The sequence below is a fragment of the Magallana gigas genome, chromosome 9, assembly GCF_963853765.1.
Source record: "Magallana gigas chromosome 9, xbMagGiga1.1, whole genome shotgun sequence".
In the NCBI taxonomy this organism is placed as follows: domain Eukaryota; kingdom Metazoa; phylum Mollusca; class Bivalvia; order Ostreida; family Ostreidae; genus Magallana; species Magallana gigas.
The window spans coordinates 38,429,648-38,453,356 of record NC_088861.1 but is presented as its reverse complement, the minus strand read 5'-3'; the positions used below and the strand labels follow the sequence as shown (position 1 = coordinate 38,453,356).

At 35.0% G+C, this 23,709-nt stretch overlaps 4 protein-coding genes across 4 annotated transcripts; 3 read left to right on the top strand and 1 right to left on the bottom strand.

The window, feature by feature from the left end:
• The first annotated feature begins 698 nt into the window (after window positions 1-698).
• Window positions 699-6,360, top strand: LOC105320801 (ficolin-2-like). Its single transcript, XM_034476361.2, has 6 exons — window positions 699-1,137; window positions 2,214-2,298; window positions 2,676-2,794; window positions 3,869-3,965; window positions 4,185-4,349; window positions 4,761-6,360. Exons 1-6 carry the CDS (start codon window positions 799-801, stop codon window positions 4,988-4,990), a joined length of 1,035 nt encoding a protein of 344 aa, XP_034332252.2. The 5' UTR covers window positions 699-798; the 3' UTR covers window positions 4,991-6,360.
• Window positions 6,361-7,362: 1,002 nt separating this feature from the next.
• Window positions 7,363-9,810, bottom strand: LOC117691464 (uncharacterized). The gene is made up of 5 exons (XM_034477588.2): window positions 9,651-9,810; window positions 9,411-9,507; window positions 9,164-9,295; window positions 8,187-8,251; window positions 7,363-7,816 (listed from the first exon to the last, which is right to left on the bottom strand). The coding sequence occupies exons 1-5, from the start codon at window positions 9,735-9,737 to the stop codon at window positions 7,595-7,597; spliced, it is 603 nt and encodes a 200-aa protein (XP_034333479.2). The 5' UTR covers window positions 9,738-9,810; the 3' UTR covers window positions 7,363-7,594.
• A 5,289-nt stretch (window positions 9,811-15,099) lies between these two features.
• LOC136271541 (uncharacterized) lies at window positions 15,100-18,087 on the top strand. The gene is made up of 2 exons (XM_066071754.1): window positions 15,100-15,264; window positions 15,771-18,087. The coding sequence occupies exons 1-2, from the start codon at window positions 15,250-15,252 to the stop codon at window positions 17,589-17,591; spliced, it is 1,836 nt and encodes a 611-aa protein (XP_065927826.1). The 5' UTR covers window positions 15,100-15,249; the 3' UTR covers window positions 17,592-18,087.
• A 2,999-nt stretch (window positions 18,088-21,086) lies between these two features.
• Window positions 21,087-22,882, top strand: LOC117691465 (uncharacterized). The gene is made up of 5 exons (XM_066071748.1): window positions 21,087-21,218; window positions 21,362-21,458; window positions 21,623-21,754; window positions 21,890-21,954; window positions 22,461-22,882. The coding sequence occupies exons 1-5, from the start codon at window positions 21,132-21,134 to the stop codon at window positions 22,668-22,670; spliced, it is 591 nt and encodes a 196-aa protein (XP_065927820.1). The 5' UTR covers window positions 21,087-21,131; the 3' UTR covers window positions 22,671-22,882.
• Window positions 22,883-23,709: the final 827 nt, after the last annotated feature.

The window sequence follows — 23,709 nt, the reverse complement described above, 5'->3', positions numbered from 1 at the left end:
TTGTGCAGAAATGGTCGGCTGATATTGCAAATTCTTCAAAAGGTCATTTATAAAACTTTCAAATTTACTTTTGGATATGAAAAATATTTGAGTATTCTACCATAAAAACTTCGAAAAATATTTGTTAAATTCCGTACGTCGAATCACCGACTTCCTGTAGAAACTGGTAGATGGTTAGGCATTCCTCTAAATGAAAGATGTTGCACATTATGTAATAACAATCAAATAGCTGATGAAATGCACTTTATATTAGAATGTAATGCTCTTTTATGTATTAGACAAAACTACTTGGAACCTAGATTTTGTGAAAGACCAAACACTTTTAAATTTTGTGAATTATTATCTACTTTTAAACTTTAAAAACTCAAAAAACTCTATTTATAAATGAAATTTTTGAATCAGTCTGTCCTCCTTGAACATTTGTACTTTTTTCTCATATTTGTTTGTCTAATTTGTACTGTACCTCTGACTCTATACCTACATTTGTAAATATTTATAAATATATGTACCGTCATGTTGACGGTTTGAGTGAAATAAATTGAATTGAATTGAAAGAAATATCACCGTTATTTTCGGTACACTTCGAACAATTATATATAAACAAAAGAGTTTCTTTAATTGATTCGGATACTGTGTACCTAACTATATTTGGTATAAGCATTGACAGTTCCTAGGGGTTGTTGTTAATATTTAAATTTAGTGTTTACCGTTTGGATTCTGCGATTGATTCAGTTGATCGGAAACATTGAAAGCTCACCCCACATGGCAAACGAACTTATGAGCAAAGAGTAGTATAAGATGTCTGCGTTTTTCAACCAAAGAGTAATATTTACAGTCCTTGCAAGTATTGCAACGTTATCTCCAACATTCGCTGCCCCGATTGTTCTGAAGGAGACCTTTACCCATACAGGCAACCATTTTTACGGTAACACCAGCCATGTTTTGAGGGAGCTCCCCGCGCCGACGCTGGGTGACGTGACTGGATTTTGTTCCAAACAATGTATGTATGATCTGCAGTGTAACGGATTCGAAGTCTGCACCCTATCAGGGGGAAGTCAGTCCTGCCGCTTGGCCAATGGGGCCTCCAAAGGTTCTCTGGAATTTCAAGCCGATGAAATCTGCCATTACTACGATTTGGTGAGATATTTAATTTTGATATGATATTAAATTAAACATGTTTGTTGGGACGTATTTTCGTGTGTGCCCTTATATATGCAAAAGGTAATATGAATTTATAACCCTAATACGTGGTGGATATTAATTCGTGGATGAGAGGTAATCGCGAATTCTACTTATAAACTTGCACGGCTACATGCGTAAAAGATCTAGATGTAGAGAAAGAACAGAATTCATATCTCTACGACTTCTCAGAACATTTATGTGTAACTTTATTACTTCTTTAACTTTAACAACTTTCTCTCGAGACTTTTGTCCTTTCCTCGAATTGAAAACTCCTAAAAAAAAATTGACATCTGAATCATGTCTATTTTTAATGAAATACCTGTTCACTGCAACAGCCTTACATGTACGCAGATAACAGAAGTTTATGGAAATCTTCAAAAGAATATTACTGTTCTACACGGCAAACCTTTTATTTGTGCGCGAGCCTGATCATTGCGAATATTTCTCGCCATGAACCGGTTTTTGACGTATGGTTTTTATACCAACAAGACTGTGAAAGAGTCATTTGTCGCGAAAATATATTGTCATGAGTCTGTATATACCGAGTGAATCGCGAAAATAAATCTACGCGAATAAGAGTATATTGTTTACACAATATAACGATGATATAAGTTTTACCAATTCTCTGAGCTTCGACGTTTGGCGCATATGACTGAACGAGACTATACATGAAAACAATTAATTTCACGATATAAATATATTATTAATCAATAAATTCCTATCTATTTGAGTGAATAAATATTTTTGATGTTTCTTATGCGTCTTTAAACAGATTTTTAAGGCAGTTAGAATTCATAAGGATTTTTCGCCTTTACTTAATAAGTACATAAACATTTAATTAGATTAAAGGCGTACAACCCCTTTGTTAATATGTCTGTCACAGTATCTTCCATTTGATGCAATTAATGACACAAAAAGTTTCTTATCCGCGTCTTTCAGACTTACTTTTTATTGCAGAAGGACAATTAACATGCGGCCGTTCTTTTGATACTTTGTGTCAGGTTTTTTTCTTACAATGTTTTTGTATTCAGATCACTAACTGTGATGTGGGGGTGTTTGACAGAGTGACAGGGGCGTGTAACCCTGTCCCCGGACAGTCGGCAGGGACGTACGGAGGTAAATTATGTAACATACCCAACCAACTCCCCATACATACATACATACATACATACATATATACATACATACATACATACATATACATGTAAAACCCATATATAACTATATAACTGCCCTTGAAATTTTTTTCATTTGTTTGGTTCTGTAATTTTGTTTTGGTTGTGATTTCTGGATGGGGGTTTTGGTTATGATTTTTAATATAAATTTTTGGGATCTTTTTTTTTTTTTTTTGGGGGGGGGGGGGGTGTTTCATTGTTTCATCAGTTATTAATGGAATATATTCGCGTATGAAATGTGAAATAGGGAGACGTTTTAGTTTCTAAGTCAGGAAAGCCTTTTGCGCCTCTCAATAACGATATATATATTTTTTTAAGGATGTTCTGATTGCGCTTGCGTTGCCATGTCAACTACTGTAAGCGGGGTGTATACAATCACACTAGATGGCGCTCCACTAGATGTTCAGTGCGTCATGAAGGACGGTTTTGGATACACGGTATGTTTAGAACCATTTTAACAAGAGCTTGGACTTTGGGTAGTTGTGTCATATAGCAATGTGACGTAGGTCTGTCCATTTTAATGCTGGCCACTCTGCCTGAGTGGCCAGCATTTCGTGTCATTTAAATCAGGATTTGTCTGGCTTTTGAGTTAAGACTACGCAATCGGTGCAAATTTTGCTTGAAACCAGCGTCATTTTAAACTTGAGAATGGTTTTGACACAAGAAATATAGTTACGTCCTACCGGAAGTCTGAGGTTTTGTTAAAATTGTTCCATGTACCATTAGTGCGAGCTGCACTCCAAGTTAAGAGCCGATATTCTGATACCAATGATAAACTTTGTTACATATATGTAGGTATTAGCCTGGTTTCACTTCATCACCTGAAACTTTTAATGTAAATATGACATGTGGTAATACACGATGTTTGCCGAGACAGTAGAATCATTCATTAGTTAAACATACACAGGACCATTGTCCCATGGAAAACATATTTGTGTGCAATTTTTAAGATACCTTTGTTTAAATTTTTTTTCAGTATCCAGGTTGGTCACAGAAAACAATTTCTAGAACGATATGTATTCAACATTAATAATTAATGCTTTCCTTAAATGTAATGCAAATAATATTGTCCCAAGACGTTTAAATGATTTTTAGACACTTAACTTACTTTTATTATTTCCTAATTATCGTTCCCTTAGAATGACTTCTGATGAAAATCGACTTCGATCAAGAGCTCTTTAAATACTTCTTAATTAGAACGATTCAAATGGAAGAAAAATACCAATAAATATTTAGTTTTACACATCGGTGCGTATGCCCACCTAATGACAAAATGTGAGAATGACATTTAATCATTGCGGGGCCTTCAATATCAGAGTTCCTTTTTCATAAATAAACAGGTTAACGTAGTGTTCAATAGATGAGGGAAATTTCAATTTAAGTGAAACATTAAATAATTTAAAATATCTAACAAGAAATATAGAAAAAGAAATCATTTTTAGCATTTTACCATTAAAGAATGTCAGTATCATATACTATCATAAACGTATGAATTATTTCTCGTTCTGTAGGTGATCATGGATAGAAACGATGGGAGTGTGGACTTCTATAAAACCTACAGCGAGTACGAGAACGGATTTGGTAGTCCATATACTGAAACCTGGATCGGTGAGAGAGAGAGAGAGAGAGAGAGAGAGAGAGAGAGAGAGAGAGAGAGAGAGAGAGAGAGAGAGAGAGAGAGAGAGAGAGAGAGAGAGAGAGAGAGAGATTTCCAGAGAGCAATTTTACAATTATGTACAATGAAGTAAATTGTATTTTATGCCATTTAACGGAAATTGAATGACAATTTTTATCCATTTTTGTTTTCATTATTATTTCCTATTACAGGAAATAAGTATATCCACTTGCTGACGGCGGCGGGTAACAACATTCTGAGGTTTGAATTCGAGGATTACATTTCGAACACTCGCTATGCACAGTACAGCAGTTTTAATGTGGACTCTGCCTCAACTAACTACCTCATGACGGTGTCTGGCTACACCGGCACCGCAGGTGGGTCTTCTACACGTGAAGAATATTGTGCTGGATAAAATGTGTGTGTGTTACCGTCTTTCATTTTCATCCATAATTTTTTTTACGTCAATAAACACAGTTTATAGGCATCCTTGTCAACTTTTTTCTTCAAACTAATCAAGAAAGTACAGAGCTTCAAAAGCATTAAAAGTTTAGATATAATTTTGTTTAGCTATAAACAGTCATTAATTAAGTAAAGAAAAATTACATGTATTTTAACTTTTAAATTTTGGTATTTTATACAGAGCTTTTCTCTCTTATCAATACAGTTTTAAAATAGCCACATTATCCAGCCCTCATAATAGATAACTTTAAGTACTTTAACAATATTCGGTTGAAGTGTTCATGTTTTTGAAATTAAACAACTGTTGTATTTTTTTTTTCCATTAGGAGACAGTATGTCTTATCATAACAACGCCCCATTTTCGGCAAAGGACGTTGATCATGACACCAATTCCGGAAACTGCGCAGTGGACTATTTAACGGCCTGGTGGAACTTGAGCTGTCTGCGCATCAAATTAACTGCGACGTACGCATCTAGCGGATATAACGTCATGGGCTGGCATGGCTGGGAATCGTACAAACCTCTGAAGGTTGCGAGGATGCTTATTCGACATTAGATGGATTATTTTTTTTTAACTTCTTCACTGAAAAGTTTGAACTCGAAAATAGTACGATTTTGAGGGTTTCTTATTTGAGTGATTTAGACAAATACAGTATTTATTTGAACTTATATATTTATGTTGACATTTCAAAATTGTATAGTTCAGAAATATTTTTCTAAAAGTCAAAAGATATTTCATTTGTACGGTTGTCTGTATTGTAAATATAGGTCGATAAATTCGAATTGAATATTGAAATGTACTGGAGTTGCAATTGAACTTCAAATATTTCCTTGCATTTGAATACTTTTACAAGTAGAGAAGAACAACTCTAATATTTATCATTTAGGCACAGTTATGGTCATGATTAGCAATTTTAATTCATTTAAAATTCTACAATTACCGATAATATTATCTCATTCGATAATCATATTAAAAAGTTGTATCAATAATTGTTAATGTGTTTTGGTTGTTTCCTAACACAATTTCTTTTAGCATTACTTTTGAAATAAAGACCGAAATACTTTGTACCTTAAAATTGAACTCAAGATTTTGTACCTTTTGCAGAAATGCTATAATATTTCCTAATACCTTTTTTGTACCATTAGACATTAACATATAGTATGTGTGGTTGAGTTATATCCAAGTTTCCCAATAAAGCATCAGGAAAACAAGCTGTCCAAAAACAAAGACCCCCCCCCCCTCCCCCTCTTTCTCTGCCTTTACAGACATCTCTTTATAATAATTTCATTTCGAGGAGCTTTAAAATCGAAAATTAGATTGAAACCTCCTGATCAAGTGTTTAAATTTTACTTATTTCCTTTGAAAAATAAAATTGTTTATATTTTTGTAGAACAAAAGAGAGCCAAGAACATTTAAGTCAATTCAATATTTACTTCTTGCAAAGGGGGTCAAAATTTTCTTCGGGTATACAATGTATATACTAGTCAAATAAAAAGTCATCATAGATAGATTCGAGAGGCCATGTACTGTATGCATTGCCACCGTTTTATTTAAATTTGTGTGTTTGATATTTGTTTGATTTATTTGGCACTGCAACAACTTACTTTTTTATGAGGGAATTTTGACCTCAGGGATGGCAAGCATACAAAATCAATATCGATTTTCTTTATTAGCATCTTAAAATGAACGTTCTGTATTGAATTGTGCCTCTTAATTGAGTTAAGCTTTTAAATACTGTTAACAATGTAACCATAACAAGGTTATGATATCGATATAGGTACATTGTTAGCGATTGAATTGTATTTTCAATATGAAAGTTGTTTGACTTTGGCTCATTAGGAAACAGAAATTTAATTGAGACGTATGAATATTGAAAGAAACCCAATGTTTACATACTGAACTCGTGGATTAGTTTTGTTCAATAAACAGAGAACTGTTAAAATGGTGTTGCTCATTACAAATAGTTCTTTTTTTTTAACGTGATGATATTTTATTTAGTAGAACATGAAGAATGCGAAATCCAGTAGGAGCTTCATATATAATACAGTTATCTTTGAAGATGTTCGCTCCGCGCCACTCTACCGTTTTATTTATAAATTCATGAATCCACAATGACCTTTAGTGTATATCTTTTTTTTTTTTAAACATACCGGCATTCATGCGCGGACACAGTTTTTTTTTTAAAAGGGGGCTAGGGATATATGGTTGTCGGAGAAGGGTCCAAAGCTTATTTTTTCTAATTTTCCTGTGTAAATTTGTAATTTCCAGGGGGTCCGGGCCCCCTCCCCCAAAGCCGCGCGTACATGCATTAATTACTCTTCGCTTCTTTAACTACAACTATTTTCTTAATATGATAAAGAGGTAGGACATACATGTATTATATCGGTGTCTCATAAATCCAAGTTATCTTAATGATTTGTTTGTAACATGGATGTATATCATTTAGTCATAACAGCCTACATGAATTAGGAAATTTGCTTAATTATACATACAATTTGGTTTGAAATATAAATTAAATCAATACTGGGTTTGATTTTTTTTAATTAAATACGATGTCTGTTGTTTGTTGCACAAGCAATGTAGACAATTGTAACAGTCGATGCAGGTATGGGATAAGCTTAAAATTAATTACAGCCGAACGAATGTTTAAGTGTAATTAATTAAAAAATATTTATTTGTGAATACAACGCCACATAAATTTTTGGCAGTCTAGTGACTAATACCCGACAGTAAAGTGTCCTATAGCGAGAGACTAAACGTCACATCAGACAGGATTCCTTGATGTGTTTGTGTGTCTAAATGACGCTTTTGAGACAGATTCAAGCACATTGTCAGAGATCTATATGATAATTTGCTGAAATTACAACAGAACAAAAATTTTGAGGATTAATAACTTAAGATTTATTTAACTGTGACTAAAACGCCACAGTGTAGACAGTTTGGTGACTAAAACGCCACAGTGTAGACAGTTTGGTGACTAAAACGCCACAAAAAGTTTGGTGACTAAAACGCCACCAAAAGTGACTAAAACGCCACTAAAGTTTCAATAGTCTGGTGACTAAAACGCCACAATTAACATTATCCTGAAGCCGCAGAGTCTAAAACGCCCCAACCTGGTACTCTATGCAGTGACTAAAACGCCACACAAAGTCTTGGTTTTCATTGGCCGTCCGAAAACTTCAACATGAAGAAATCCTTCGGATCGCCTGACCCAGACACATTCCTCAGCGCCATCGCGATTCTCTCGTACATCCTTGGTCTCCTAAACGAGAAGGGGGTGACTACTACTGGTGTCACGTGATCAGGATTTGTCTGTGTCCCGGTCCTTGTTCCGGTGTCATTACTTCTGATTTTCTGGAGACTGCGCTGAAATCGTTTGATCTGAAATACAAAGAAAAAAATATACTTAAACAACATGCTTCAAATCCTTTCTAGGGCATTAGAAAAAGATACATCAATCAAATACATTTATAAAATCTGAATGCTTAAAAATGTACATAATTATGTGATGAAAAATATTCACATAAACATTATCTTTCCTTGCATACTACATGTATTATCAAGAAAACTAAAGCCTTCATCTAGAAATCTTGAAATTTATTTTTATGTATTTGTTCTCCCAAACCATACAGAATAGTAAACATTCAAATCGGCAGAGGATAATATTAGAAAAAGATAAATTTAACGTGAGAAATGACCATTTAATGGAGTGAATAGATGACGAAGCGTTGTGAATTTATACATTACATACGTTGAATATTGTCTTCTCGCTGTCATGGAGAATCCTCTCGTATCTCTCAGCGGCCTTTTCCATTCCTAAATATCAATTTAAAAAACAAATTTTAAAAATCCATAATTCATATAACCGTTTATTACCTAATCAAAGGGATTTTGTTGTTATATTACAAATTAAATACTGTGGAATCATTAAATTTCGTGGGGGCCAATTTTCGTGGATTGCTTAAATTTTACAGGTTCGTGGGGACGTAATTTCGTGTATTCTCTAAAACCTACAAAGAAAATATGACTTTATTACCATAATTTATTAATTCGTGGAGGATGTTAATTCGTGGATGAGAGGTACCCACGAAATCTAATGATTCCACAGTATTTGCGTCTATTTTGAAGTGCCGGTCAATAGACTGCGATCTATTAGACCGCCGGTCAATAGATTTCGATCTATTGAACCGCCGGTCAATAGACTGCGATCTATTGGACCGGCAACGTATTTCAGAACGCGGGTATGTTAATGTTACATCCTTTCGATAGTTCTCAGGGAATGTATATTCCTTTACATAGACGATGTTTTTAGTACTTGGTGAAACCAAATTCAATGCTATCAAAATGGAGTATCAAATAATCAACAGTTTTAAAGCCTCATATAAGGTAAAAGACTACATGGATTTAAAATCTAATGGGTTGAAGACTTCCCCTTCTTTGTGTAAACTTATATTAAATTGAGATGTTGTAATGCATGCAACAGGTTTTGTGCACGTAAAAGATGAAAAAAAAAACTTAGTATATTGCATAATGGCACGAAAACCATCTGCAATATGCAAATTATAAACCCCGAAAAGTAAAAAAGGAATTAGGTAATAAAACAATTATTTAATACTTGAACTCTATTGACTGCTCAAGCATTAAATAATTGTATATTATCATATAGACAGTTTAGCTAGGATATAGACTTATCAACTAGTCTTGAACAATGTATGTACGTAATCGTACCATTGTTGACCAGGGACAGGAGGTGCTGCCCCCACATCCTCTGGAGGGTGGTCAAGTCCGTCTCTGTCACTGTGTTTTTCTTCAACGCCTCCATGAAGAGAAACGCAAACAGGATGTACTTCCTTTGTTGATCTGAAATCAATCAATCAAACAATCGATCAATCAATCAATCAATCGATAACGACGTGAGTGAGGATTTTGATTTACCGAGGTATCAGATTATTAGAGATGTAATAGATATACGAACCAGCAACTTCTTTATTCTTGGAATAAGAAAATCCACCAAGCTGACCGATGTTCTCTTTTCCGTTCAGAAAAATTAAAATCTGCAGGATGTGTTTTCTCTGCAAAAAAAAGTTGACAATAGTAACATACATTTAACATAAAATAAAATAAAAACATCACACTTTTGATCATTGTCTATAGAACAATGTCTAGTGATTGCTGAGACATAAACTGTATTTGTAATGTTGAATGTTCTACTAACTACAGGCGTCATTGTCCGTGTGTTTGTGGAGGACAAGTAGTCCACCAACAGTGAACGCAACCGACCCTCGAACCCTGCTTTCTCCATCTTGATCAGTATTTGAATCCTTGCAATTGATTTTGCCGATAAGAGCGTGTGTTTATCTGTCGATTGACAACGATAAAAGTTCGCAACGTTTGTGACGTCATGATATTATGATGCGTTAAAAGACAACGTCACGAGGATAAAAAAAGAAAGCTGTTCCGTGCAGTTTCCGAATTTCATTTTCCGGAGGGGGGGGGGGGGGGGGGGGTTGTTGTGTCTCTGTTCAATGAAGATTTGAGACTGTAAGGTACATGTTATTTGAGTGTGAATGAAGTGATATCGTTTTCAAATAAACAAAGTACAAATATACATTAAATTTACCTTCAGTCAATCGGCCTGACGTAAGGAACGTTAATATAAGGCACCAACCCCATTCTTCCAATAAAAAAAACGGAAAAGCATGCAACATGTAAGACGTAGTAATTATTACATTTAAGACTGGGATTTAACCTTAATTTTTTTCCTAGATAGAAATCGGCCATGGAGTTCGTAGAATATAAAAGTCGCTATCTTATAATGATTATATTGTAGACATTCATGCTTCAAAAAGTTTATTTTATCATGCAACTGAACGTAAGACAAGCTGTTACTATTTATTTCTCTTATTGTCGTTCATATGCTCGTGAATGCATTACAACCAAGTCGCGTACAACATATCATTAAATATTTTTTACTCTCAAATTTCATATTCGTAATTAATGACTTCTTGTAGAAACCGAAAACCAGATTCCCTCATGTAAGACAGAGGACGGCCACGCAGCATTGTTAAGGCGTCCCGATGCTAAAATACGGCTGGAAAACGATATTATTTTATTCATGGCAAAAATAATTTTACCGGGAATATTTCTTTAAATCTATGTTACATTTATTGACATCGATGTTAAACATTATATTTGATGCATTTTTGTGACGTCATATGTACTTCGTAATCACGTGACAGGCGAATCCTAATATTGCAAATGATCTAGTTAAAACGCATCGGCGCAGGTGATTAATGACATTAAATCATAGATATATTTAAGAAAAATCCTTTGTTAAGTCATAAACTTTGAAGTTCTTGCTTGGGAAAGAAATAGATATTTCGTTTACAGAAGATATTGTTGAAACATTCCACAAAATCATCAAAATAATGCACATTTTTACTAATCAAAAGCGATTTACAAAAAATTGGGGTAAATCCGTAGGTTTCCGCAGCACGATTCACATTGGTACTTATATTCTCTACCAATTTTACGTAAAATATTCTAAAATTGTGTTGATCTTTCACCTGCGCCAAGCTGGTTTTACATGCATTAAAATTTCTTCATTCAGTTGTTTACACGTAGCAGGGAGAGTCTCCAAACCACTAGTTTATAAATAGTCTTTTACTTAAAACGAAGCTTTAAAACTGCCGATTATTTGATACTGGTTTCTAATATGAATGAATTCTGTACGTCTAGAATTAACTGCAGCATCTGTATAAAGGAAACATGCGGTATTATAGCGAGCGCAGCTCGCCGGCGCGCAGCGCCGGCGAGCGAAGCGAGCTCTAAGAACCAGTGTGCGCGGGAAAAAGAACGAGCTAAACCTACAGTTCATCAAACAAAATTTTTTGTCTACGTCCCATAATGCTCTCTAATGTTTTCACCCGTGGTGCTATGCCAAAAATGGCCGACTTTTAACGCGTAATTTACGGTCACTTTAAGTTTGAAGACACGTTTTGAGTACCGCATATGCTTTGGCCAGACTCAAAAGATTTGTTGCATGTTTCCATACGTTCGTATTGAGTCGAGAAACGTAAACAAAGACGAACAAAGTCATGGATGACGTCACAGTGCACTCGCGCTATATTTCCCGCGAAAAATTTAGAGGTGGATCAAACATCTGTAATGAGTGTACTGGCTATTTCAGTATAGACTGCGATACCTGCCTTATCTGCTTATTGACATATGATTTGTTTTTAATCTTTTTTTTTATATAGAGATTTTATATATATATACTAGCAAAAGCCATACTTTACTGTCATATCGACCCATTTTAAGCTAATTGTGCATGCATGTACAGTAGGCAGGTAAGTATATGAGTAGGGAGGGAATAAACAATAGGACATTTAGAACTAAATAAAAAGGAATAAAATGAAAAAATAAACAGGTAAAAAATTATGTAGATATTGCATATAGTCAGACAATTAAATTTAAAAGTGGGAAATTACACACCTACAAACAGGTACAGGGCTCTCTCTCTCTCTATCTCTCTCTCTCTCTCTCTCTCTCTCTCTCTCTCTCTCTCTCTCTCTCTCTCTCTCTCTCTCTCTCTCTCTCTCTGGGTAGGGTGTTGCGCTGTATGTATCATAACCATTAAAATTATAGTCTGTCCCAAGATATTTTTGCCGCATATTTTCTTAAATTATTCCATATTTATAAATACCTCTTTATGGTGGCATAGATAATATAGAATTTTTATATTATTTTTATATTTGACTATATATTCATAGCATTCATTTATGTTAAAGGTCCTATTTCTTATATCTAGTGCAAGGTCAAAAGTTACCTAACTTATACGTCAGTAGTGGAATATTCTTGATCCGTGTTTACAAATTGTGTATTCTAGATAGTCAGCATTAAAAAGAGGGTCAACATGTTACTTAATTTTTGATTACATTTAAGTATTGGGACCAAGCACTAGGATTATTAATTGATTCATCAAATATTTCATGTACGTGATCACTGTTTGAATAAAGATAAAAATGTTGAATTTCGATAAAGTTTATTATTATAAGCCAATGCTGATATTGGTGTTATGAAGTAAGAATTTGGAAATTTGGCAAAGGAGTAAACTTTTAATTAAGATTATGAAACAGTGATCACAGGATGACCACATGCGGTCAAGTCACATGGGTACTAAGAAAGTTAACAAGTTGTGGAAACGTCATGGAAACCGGTTCTGGGGTATAAAATGGCCATGCGAGCCCTGACAACCTCAGTTGCGGTTTCTCATTAATAAAATTGTAACGACATACAACTTGTTTTCTTTTAAGGCCAGACAATAGAGGCTGAAATCAAGTACTAAGGTCCATTGCCCTCACAAACCAAGCTTCCCCTCAACTAAAGTCAAAATACAATACAACATAGATCTGCCACCACTTGTCAGATAATCATGTCGACTTGTCAGATCTTAATGTCGACTTGTCAGATAATTATGTTCACTTGTCAGTTAATTAAGTCGACTTGTCACTTATTCATGTGTTTAAGAATTCAACACTTTAACCTTTCCACGCCCAATTTGTGCCATCCATTTGAAATAATATTTTCTGACAAGTCGACATAAGGATCTGACAAGTCGACATAATCATCTTTTAAGTCGATATTATTATTTGACAAGTCGACATAATTATTTGACAAGACGACATAACATCTGACAAGTCAACATCATTATCTGACAAGTCGACTTATAATATGAATGATAATTTTCTTTAAACTAGTGGCCATAATATTTTTTCTGTCAGATAATTATGTTAACTTGTCAGATCTTTATGTCGGCTTGTCAAATAATTATGATAACTTGTTAGATCTTTATGTCGACCTGTCAGATATTATAATGCCAAGTAAATGGCAGTTAGTGGCACTAACAAGCTTTAACATCAAAATATTGATTTTCTAGTCAATATGGTTATTTTCTGACATGTTAACATAAAGATCTGAGAAGTTGACATTAATATCTGACAAGTCGATATAATCATCTGACAAGTCGACATAATCATCTGACAAGTCGACATAATTATCTGACAAGTGGTGGCAGATCTATGCCACCATACCTCTTGGTTCAGGCGATGTTCATTCAATAGAATGAAAAAATCCCAAGATTTCCCCTTTGAAACGCCCCCTCTAGCTTGTCGGGTATCAGTACACGGCTAAAAATAAAAAGTCTACGAGGTTTTTCCATTGCCAAGGAGATGAAGACGCCCGGATGATAACGTTGAAAAATTGCGCGAGGGGTCCCGAGTATTTCCGAATGGAGAAAAGATGTCAACATTCCCCACCATAAATCTCCGTAGGAAATCTGTTTTCGTTCCTGTGAATTTTTACGAGGGAAAAATGATAATGTGTGAATGAAGTTATCTTGGGAATTTTCCCTTCCATCGATTTTAATTGCACTTCAGTCACAGGTATGTTTATTTTTATTAAAAATCGTTCAAATATGCAGCAAAAATAACTTGGGACAGACTATAGTACCTTTGGCATACTTATTGTAGAGCAAAAATTCTTTGACGTTTGTTGATACCGAAATAAAACTATAAGTTGACAATGATGCAAGGTATGTGTAATTCTTGCTGCGCTCGCCAGAACGGTAGCACCGTAAAACATATTACTGGTTTGATATAATTCACTTTTAACGTTAAGATACAATCATTTAATATTTATTCGTTTGATGAGATATCGGCGCTTCTGATTGGTTGAAAAATTTCTTTGATACCTGCATCAATAAAATTTTAGCCGGATCTACTTTTCTCAACTGCTCTGATCTAACACTATTTATAGAACGGGAATTTCCAAGATAAACACTGTCAACAAAATGTAAAGTTGTGTCTGTTTTATTGTCAGCAAACAAAATGCAAACTTGTGAATATAAAAACTTGAAAGTTTAACCTTCAAAAATAAACAAAACACTTTGTTTGATTCACGGAATAGAAAATTAAGCATCTTCTCACGATTTCGTCTGCTTGAGATCAATCAACATTTACAGCGAGGCTGGCTGTTCCTTTTCCAGGAATATTATAACGAACATATAGGTCTATAAACTTTCACGGTAACACTGCTGTTCAAATTTGGTAACGATAATTTTTACATTTACACACGTAGATGATCGGTCATCAAAATAAGCGTCGTAAAGAAAAGCTATGAGTGATGCATCAACTCCTTCTGCGCATTCCAAGCGGCTGATATACCATTTAAGTGCATCACTGGCTATCTAGTAACCACAAAGTTTACAAAAGTCGCTTATACATACTATTCTCTGTCGACATATCAGCTATTTTCGTCCACGATCGCTTTTCCTTGGATGGTTATGTCCAGTTGCATATTCCAGCGATCTCACATGAAATCTAGTTTTAATACGAGTTTTTCTGCACAGTGAATGATATCACAAGCTATCGCATGTATTTTCCTTTCGTTTTCAATTCAGCTGGTTCAGATTTTAACTCACTATTTGTGTTTAATCCATTAAATTCAGCCCAGTAGCTTTGCATCAGCTGAAGGCGAATCCATTTTGAATATTGTTGCTGTTGTTGTTTTGTATTCATACGCGCCGCTTCATTTACATTATTTACATTATTTACATTTTTAATCAATGACACTTCACATTTTTTTATTTGAAAATGTTTTATTATGGTTGAAGGTCCTATAGTCGTGCGTGCCCTGTAGTCGTGCGCCATCTTGTTTGTTGTCGTATTTGGTCACGTGCCAAAATATTACGTCATAAACGGCTGATTTTGAAAGGTTGATATCAAGTGCGTATAAACAGAAACGAAGAGTTAAATATGCGGAATAAACAGGTAGGAAATTATACAAACATATATTTTATGTAAAATATCCGCCATTTTGTTAATACCAAATTTACTATTTATAAAAATGCATGTTTACTGGGTTGAAGCGTACATTCCAGACATGAAAGGCACATGGCTAATTAGCATATCCAAATGTAGAGGTCACAATGTGTATCGATTGTTTCTACAGGCCAAACATTTTAATTGTTGGGTTATGAAAATGTTCATATTCCTTATATTTTTTGTAGACGTAATTATAACGCAGGAATAAATTCAATTGAGAGAGGGGCTAAAAACAATAATTTAAATTGAGGGAAAAACACTTTGATACCTTTAATTTGAATTTAAAAATATTTGAATTTTTATTTACTATACAAAAAAGAAATTATTTGAATGAATTTACATTTTAAATCTATAAGAAATGTTCAATATTCTATTCATTGAATAGAATAGTTCCTTTGTATTAAGAAGAAAAATTAAAAAGTCAAATTAAAGATCCCTTTTCATATTTTTAGATCCCAAAGAAAAAACCCAAAATTAAATTCAGACAGTACAGTCCAACTCGACTCATAAATGCATATCTAGCTGTCAAAGAAAAAGGGACAAGTGTTCGCAAAGCTGCAAAGCAGTATAATGTCCCAACCCAAACTCTTCGCGACCGAGTCAAAGGGAAGGTAGACCTGGAGAAGGTAACTATGGGGCCAGCACCATTGCTTGGACAAGAAGAGGAGGCTATGCTTGTTTCGCATTTGAAAGCAATGGCCTCATTTGGTTATGGGTATACCCGAAAAGAGGTGACCAATATGGCATCTGACTATGCCATTCAGCTACACAAGAGAACCAAGCAGCAGAAACCTCTCACATTAAAATGGTTTAGAGGGTTCATGAAGCGTTGGCCAGATCTGAAGGTTGTTAAGCCACGGGCATTGGAGTATCAACGCGCAAAATCATCGAATCCAGGAAATGTACAACGATACTTTGTTGAACTGTCGTCGATCCTCACAAAGTACAACTTATTTGATAAGCCCCATAGAATTTTTAATGTGGACGAGAAGGGGATCACACTCAACCATGCACCTCCTCATGTGGTATCCGGCACTGGAGACACGCCACAAGCTGTAACAACAGGAAAATCCTCTACGGTTACCATTCTGGGATGTGGTAGTGCCTCTGGGGTTGCCATTCCACCATATTTTGTCTTTCCTGGTATGCGGATGAGGTCCGAGTTGATGGAAGGCTCAACACCTGGAGCAGCTGGTGATGTCACAGAGAGTGGATGGTCAAACTCTGTTATATTTCTTCAGTATTTACAGAGCCACTTTGTTCATTATGTTCCTGGTGGACTCGATGAACCAGTTCTGCTGCTATTAGATGGACATAGGTCTCACGTTTCAGTTGCAGCTGTTGAATGGGCAAAGGAACACAATATCGTGTTGCATGTTTTGCCAGCGCACACTAGTCATATTCTTCAGCCCATGGATGTTGGTTGCTATGGCCCTTTACAGAAAATTTATAACAATTTGTGCCACCAAAAGATGAGAGCAACATCAACAGTAATCACCAAACAGGATATCTGTGCCCTAGCATGCCAGGCATACAGCAAAGCTTTATCAGCTCAAAATCTTCAGTCTGCCTTCCGCAAGTGTGGAATTTATCCTTTTAATGCTGATGTGGTGCCAGCAGAAGCTCTTGCCCCTTCTTCGGTATTGACTCAAAGGAACGAGGAAGAAGACAAGAGCGAATCTGATTTGGATGCAGATGAAAACAACAACATTCAGGATTTTTTTGCAGAGCGAACTAGAGAGCTTGTTCGTATAAAATCAGAGGGATTAAAGGCCAAAAAAGAACGCAAAACCTTGAGCAAGATTACATCAGGCAGAGCAATTACTGAGCCGGAGGTATCAGCGAAAATTATGGAACATGTTTCAGCAGCAGCAGCCCCAAAACAAAGAAAAAACATAAAAAATCAGACACTCTCTACCACCTCTACGAAGAATGGTAAAAGTCCAAAGTGTGGAAACAAGAAGAGGAAAACATCTCCTCAAACAAAAGGTCATTCACAGGAACCTGGACCCTCCAATGTGCAGCCAATTGACAACACATCTTCAAGGCAATACTTCCTATCCGAAGACTCTGAGGACGTCTCTATTTCGGAGGAAGAATTGTGTTGTATCTGTAAAATGTTCACCCCACATGCTGTTCGAAATAGCACATCCCTTATTTTTGTAAAGTGGGTACAGTGTGACAAATGTAGACATTGGGTGCACTTAAATTACTGCACTGACATCAGAGTAGTCCGGATAGGGGATCACTATCTATGCCCTCACTGTAAATAGAGTAGAATTTAAGTTTCAAATTTGTGTATACCTTGGTCTTGATAAATTAATGTGATTCTTAAGATAGTATCAAATATCTGTTATCTTGAAATACAAATTAACCTGTATATGACTGTATCATAAGTTGTGAAATGATGAAATTCACCAAGATTATGAAACATAATTTATTTAACTTATTGTTAAATTTTCATAGCATTTGTTGGAATATGTTGATATTTAAGAATATATTTGATATGTTATTTGTGACATCAAAATGAAAAAGTTACCAACTACACAAAATTTACTTTTCTTGGCCTCATTTTTGCTTACATATCCGGGTGCACGACTACTGGTTCCAAACAAAGATGGCGACCATAATTCCTCGCTTCGTTTCGGCCTCGATAATTAGCTGTTTAAAGCACTTTAATGTATTTTAGATACACAGAAAATCAGAATACAGTTCAGTAAGTTTAATTATCTTGACAAATAATCCTTAATTTAATTTAACCGCTCAATAAATCAGATTATAATTTAAGCGCACGACTACTGGGCACACGAGGATAAATGATAAGAAATGAAGATAATAATTTTTCTATTGATCGACGTATCAAAGAAAAAATTGACCGGAAAACTTTTTCATCAAAGCGCTACGCGCATTGATGAAGTTTTCCGGTCAATTTTTTCTTTGATACGTCGATCAATAGAAAAATTATTATCTTCATTTCTTAATTCCCTGAGAACTATCGACAGGAATGCAGATCGTGACGTCAAAGTTAATTATGACGTCATATCGTATGAAGTACAGACAAGTGACTTTCTACATATCGCATCGGGAACACTCGGAACTACTCGGATGTCTCGCGCACTCGACAATAGTATGGAACGTAGCGGAATCAGCCGAGGATTGCCGATTGCATCGGGAAGGCTTAACATGCCCGCGCATGAACCATTCTTACGATCGTTCTACTTAAAGCTGACATGAATTCATAAAAGCATTTGGTCGCCAGATTAGTTTCGATCGCTCCTCTACTGCCACTGCCTGGGGTAGTAGTATATATACCGGTTGAGAAAGTTACGGTCGGTTGCTTTCCTATCGAGGCATTCACGTTGCACTGACTTCTAAATGCATGAACAACACATTGTAGTAAAATGTAGTAATAAAGAATAAAGGAAACAACAATAATTGAAATACAAAATATATTTATTCTTTGAAAGGATGTCTAAAGTATCCGTATTATTTTGCACAGACAGTGCTGCCTTACTTCGCATGCACATCGAACACGTGTGTCGTTCATACAGAGTGCATAACGTCTGCATCTTCTTGAAAACCCCGGCGACACTACATCCAACACAGTAGCTAAATGATAGTAGCTAAATGATACTAAAGCCAAGAAAGTAACAACGTTTCCATCCGTTCCTACAAAAACTCCCCGTTTATAAAATCCATGCGATAATTGACATTGCTCGATCTGCCACAGTGTGTGGTTTGCGCATGTGCTATGTTATAACATACACAAGAAAACGGTCTACAATAATCGAGGAATTTTTGAAGTATCTGCGCCTGGATTTCAGTCTGTCTTGTTTCGTCGTTTATTGGATATATCTTGCCAGTTAAGTGGTTGTCATAATATTTTTGTTCAAAACGCGTTTTTACAGTCTTTTCGTCCAAGGTAATGTGTTCGGGTGTATGAAATTCCTGAATGCAGTGAAGCATGACGAGGGCTCTCGGCCTTATATAGGGGGTGTAGCGATGAGCAGAACAATAGAAATCGACAACTAATATGGCGTTAGTCGGAGATAAAAGGGAAATAATGCGTATTTATGAATTCATGTCAGCTTTAATTTCAATAAGCTAGTTCTGTCCTGTAGGTAACCAATAAGGCCAAGATTAGTCATGCGTTTGGGTATATGTATATGGATATTTGTAGAAAATACATCGAAAAGAGTAATAAAGTTACCAAGAATATATCTTTGAAAAGAAAAATAAAATACGCATAAACAATAGGGATTACGGTCAAATCCAAGTCAATTTGTACAAATAACAAGACAAGAAAACCGTGAGTTTGTACGATTATCATAAAATCGGAAGAGTTCGGTGTTGCATGAAGTAGAAATCTTCTTTGTAAAATATGGTTGCAGATAAAAAAAAATTAGAGTTTAAAAAATGAATATTATCATAACCACTTAAGGATAAAATATGTAGGCTGAAAACAGAATATTATCTTTTCCAGTTTCTCTGTATTTTTGTGAATTTTTGTTATGTTCGACGTATAACGAGATTTTTTTTTATTATTCATCATTCTCGGTTTTTCTCAGATCTTGCGTCTAATACTTTTTATGTACAATTCTTTTTGATCGTCTGCAATGGTCGGTCGGTCGCCAAAATATCTCGCCGGGAAACAGTTTACCATCTGTAGATCGCTAAATTAAGTCCCCGCGAATAAAATTTGACTTACAGTACATGTATATGTTTCGTTGATATTGTGTAGCCCCTACACAAACAATATCTTCTGAAATTTTGAGTATAAACAGGTTTAATTGCAAATCAAAAAGAATTCATCTATCAAGAAAAAATATCTAAAGCTGAGGAACGTCGCGTCTGTCCTTAACTCTTCAATTACCTCAGTCTCCAAGAGATACGTCGGCAAATTGAAAGATGCACGATCATATTTTCTTCATCGACGTCCCATATTTCTGAGATAATCAGTAATTGTTCTTACTATAAATTGAGATTTTATGTATTACAGATGATAACCATCAATAACTTTGGTTTAATAGTACCATGGATATGAACAATAAATAATTCATATGATTATGTAGAGTTAGCTGCTCAAGTCCCAGAATGCAGTATCCAAGGATATCTCTCATTAATAACTTTTAATGATGTCAATCATCTACATGTATGTTTGATCAGATTTAAGTATGTTTATAGAGAACAAATATTGAACTTTTTGAAACACAGTGAGCTTTGCAAGAAAATAAAAACAACATAGAGACTTATAAGTAAATGAAATAATTATACAGACTGAGATCAGTCTAGAGTTTAAAGGTTTTACCTATAATTATGTCTAATTTTAAATTTTTTACTTCACAAGTCATGATCAGTTGGGCAAACGGGCTTAACTTCATAAATCGCCTGGATATAATTTTAGAATGCTGTTAATGTTTGACCAATATTATATTCTGCTTGAATTTTGTTTGTGGGGACTTTCTTTTAACTCAGTTTTTTGTGTTTATATGTAACGACTCTTTTTTTAAATACGTCGGTTTAATATATTCTCTTGAATATTTGTAAATAGTGTAACCCATGAACACACGTCTCTACTACGATCTAAAATTCAAAGGGTTGAAATAACTAACTGAAAGTTAGAAACTGCGTACTGAACTAATTTCGGAAACATACCGAGATTTTTTTGTTTTATTTTTCTCGTGACGTCGTCATGTAACGCATCATAATATCATGACGTCACAAACGTTGCGAACTATTATCGTTGTCAATCGACAGATAAACACACGCTCTTATCGGCAAAATCAATTGCAAGGATTCAATTGCTGATCAAGATGGAGAAAGCAGGGTTCGAGGCTCGTTTGCGCGAACTGTTGGTGGACTACTTGTCCTCCACAAACACACGGACAATGACGCCCGTGGTTAGTAGAACATTCAACATTACAAATACAGATTATGTCTCAGCAATCACTAGACATTGTTCTATAGACAACCAATAAAAGAGTGATGTCTTTTTATATAACGTTAATTAAATATAACGTTGCTATTGTCATCTTATTTGCAGAGAAAACACATCCTTCAGATTTTAATCTTTTTGTACGGAAAAGAGAACATCGGTCAGCTTGGTGGATTTTCTTATTCCAAGAATAAAGAAGTTGCTGGTTCGTATATCTATTATATCTCTTATAATCTGATACCTCGGTAACTCAAAATCATCACTCACGTCATCGATTGATTGATTGATTGATTGTTTGATTGACAGTTCTATTGATTGTTTGATCGTCTGATCGATTGTTTGATTGAGGGTTCGATTGATTGGTTTCAGATCAACAAAGGAAGTACATCCTGTTTGCATTTCTCTTCATGGAGGCGTTGAAGAAAAACACGGTGACAGAGACGGACTTGACCACCCTCCAGAGAATGTGGGGGCAGCATCTCCTGTCCCTGGTCAACAATGGTACGACTACGTACAAACATTGTAAAAGACTATAGTCGATATGTCTCTATCCTAGCTAAACTGTCTACATTTTTTAAATGGTTATATGAGGAATGGATTTATAAAAACATGTTTTTTTTTAATTGCTTTAATCAGGATTGGAAAAGGCCGCTGAGAAATACGAGAGGATTCTCCATGACAGCGAGGAGACAATATTCAACGTATGTAAAGTATTCCTTTACAATGCTTCTCTATCTATTTACCCCATTAAATTATCAATTCATCATATATTTAGTCTTTCTCTCGAAATTTACCATTGTGATTTCAAAACTATATTTGTAAACTTCAGACGATTTTATTTATATCGAGAATCTATAGCTTTAGTAAAAATATTTTGTTTTTCACATGTGCTAACTCGAGTGACTTACTAGACTGAATTTGAGATCATCATAAGATAAATGCCTAATCTCTATGTTCTTACAAATTTTCCTGTCAAAGATATGTCATTGACAGCTAAAGTGTCAATATTGGTTTTTGTCAATAAATATAAATCGCCCCAATTATAGGTGATATATAATCTTATTATTAACATAGAAGTTTAATAAGGAGTTAATTGTTTTTAAAATTCACCGACGACTTTAAAACTGCCTGGGGCGAATATTTTTTTGTATACAGTATGCCTATATCACTCAACAAAATTGGTATCATATTTATCTCCATCTTGTAGATCAAACGATTTCAACGCCATCTCCAGAAACTCAGTGAAACAAGGACAGGGAACCAGATGAAATATAACCACGTGACACCGGTAGCAGTCACCCCCTTCTGGTTTAGGAGACCAAGGATGTACGAGAGAATCGCGATGGCGCTGAGGAATGTGTCTGGGTCAGGCGATCCGAAGGATTTCTTCATGTTGAAGTTCTCGGACGGCCAATGAAGACTGGTCTCCAACCAAGACCTTTTGGCGTTTTAGTCACTGCTTACACTATCAAATTGTGGCGTTTTAGTCACCAGACTATCGATACTTTAGTGGCGTTTTAGTCACCTTAGGTGGCGTTTTAGTCACCAAATTGTGTAAACATTTTGTGGCGTTTTAGTCACTAAACTGTGGCGTTTTAGTCACAGTTAAATAAACCTTAATTTATTATTCCTCTAAAACTTTGTTCTGTTGTTATTTCAGCGGTTTATCATACATGGATAGATTTTTAACAGACAATATGCTTAAAACTACCTCAAAAGCGTGGTATCAGGAGAAAACGTACCCAGGAGAAAACGTACCCAATTTCTAGGGTACGTTTTCTCCAGGAGAAAACGTACCCAGGTACGTTTTCTCCAAGAGAAAACGTACCCTATGAAAATCATAATTATACTACTTAATAGTTTTTAAATACTATTTTGCATAATAAATGTACAGAAATGTAAGAATTTTATAGATATATGAATTTAATACTTTATAATTTTAAAGGGGTTGGACATATTAAATAATTTTCAAATTCTACTTTAATGCATATTTTAATGCATATATGTATAGAAATATATTTATTTTATGAATGATATCTTTATAATAATTGTAGCAACTTTTATTTTAGTGCGAAATAATGACCTAGCTGTCATAAAGTGTTTTCAGTCTACTTCTTCTAATTATCCATATACCGTTAGCCTTACCGATTTGAGTTTCTCTGTGCGAGATCCCCTGATTTTAATTATAGTGATAATCAATAAAATACTTGAGCAGTTATGATTATGTAATATTATGTAATGCCTCCCCGTGCAGGAGGTAGAAATATTCACCCTCCACACATTATACATATCAGTGGCGTCGGAAGCAAATTGACTGTTCAATGTTACATCTCGTATTAGTTTCCATATATATGAATCAAACAAATATTTAAAAGACTTGGACTTGGTTATATTAAGCAACCTTGTTTTATAGATAATTTTCAAAAAAAATGGTGAAAAAAACCCCGCGATATCGA

Bases quoted from the DNA above. Each gene is read 5' to 3' on its own strand.
- LOC105320801 (XM_034476361.2), top strand. From the start codon at position 799: ATGTCTGCGTTTTTCAACCAAAGAGTAATATTTACAGTCCTTGCAAGT. The intron at 2,299-2,675 runs GTAAATTATGTA...TATTTTTTTAAG, and splicing joins GTCGGCAGGGACGTACGGAG to GATGTTCTGATTGCGCTTGC. The intron at 4,350-4,760 runs GTGGGTCTTCTA...TTTTTCCATTAG, and splicing joins TGGCTACACCGGCACCGCAG to GAGACAGTATGTCTTATCAT.
- LOC117691464 (XM_034477588.2), bottom strand. From the start codon at position 9,737: ATGGAGAAAGCAGGGTTCGAGGGTCGGTTGCGTTCACTGTTGGTGGAC. The intron at 9,508-9,650 runs GTTAGTAGAACA...TTTTTTTTGCAG, and splicing joins CACGGACAATGACGCCTGTA to AGAAAACACATCCTGCAGAT. The intron at 7,817-8,186 runs GTATGTAATGTA...TTTGTATTTCAG, and splicing joins GCGAGAAGACAATATTCAAC to ATCAAACGATTTCAGCGCAG.
- LOC117691465 (XM_066071748.1), top strand. From the start codon at position 21,132: ATGGAGAAAGCAGGGTTCGAGGCTCGTTTGCGCGAACTGTTGGTGGAC. The intron at 21,459-21,622 runs GTTCGTATATCT...GATTGGTTTCAG, and splicing joins CAAGAATAAAGAAGTTGCTG to ATCAACAAAGGAAGTACATC. The intron at 21,755-21,889 runs GTACGACTACGT...TGCTTTAATCAG, and splicing joins CCTGTCCCTGGTCAACAATG to GATTGGAAAAGGCCGCTGAG.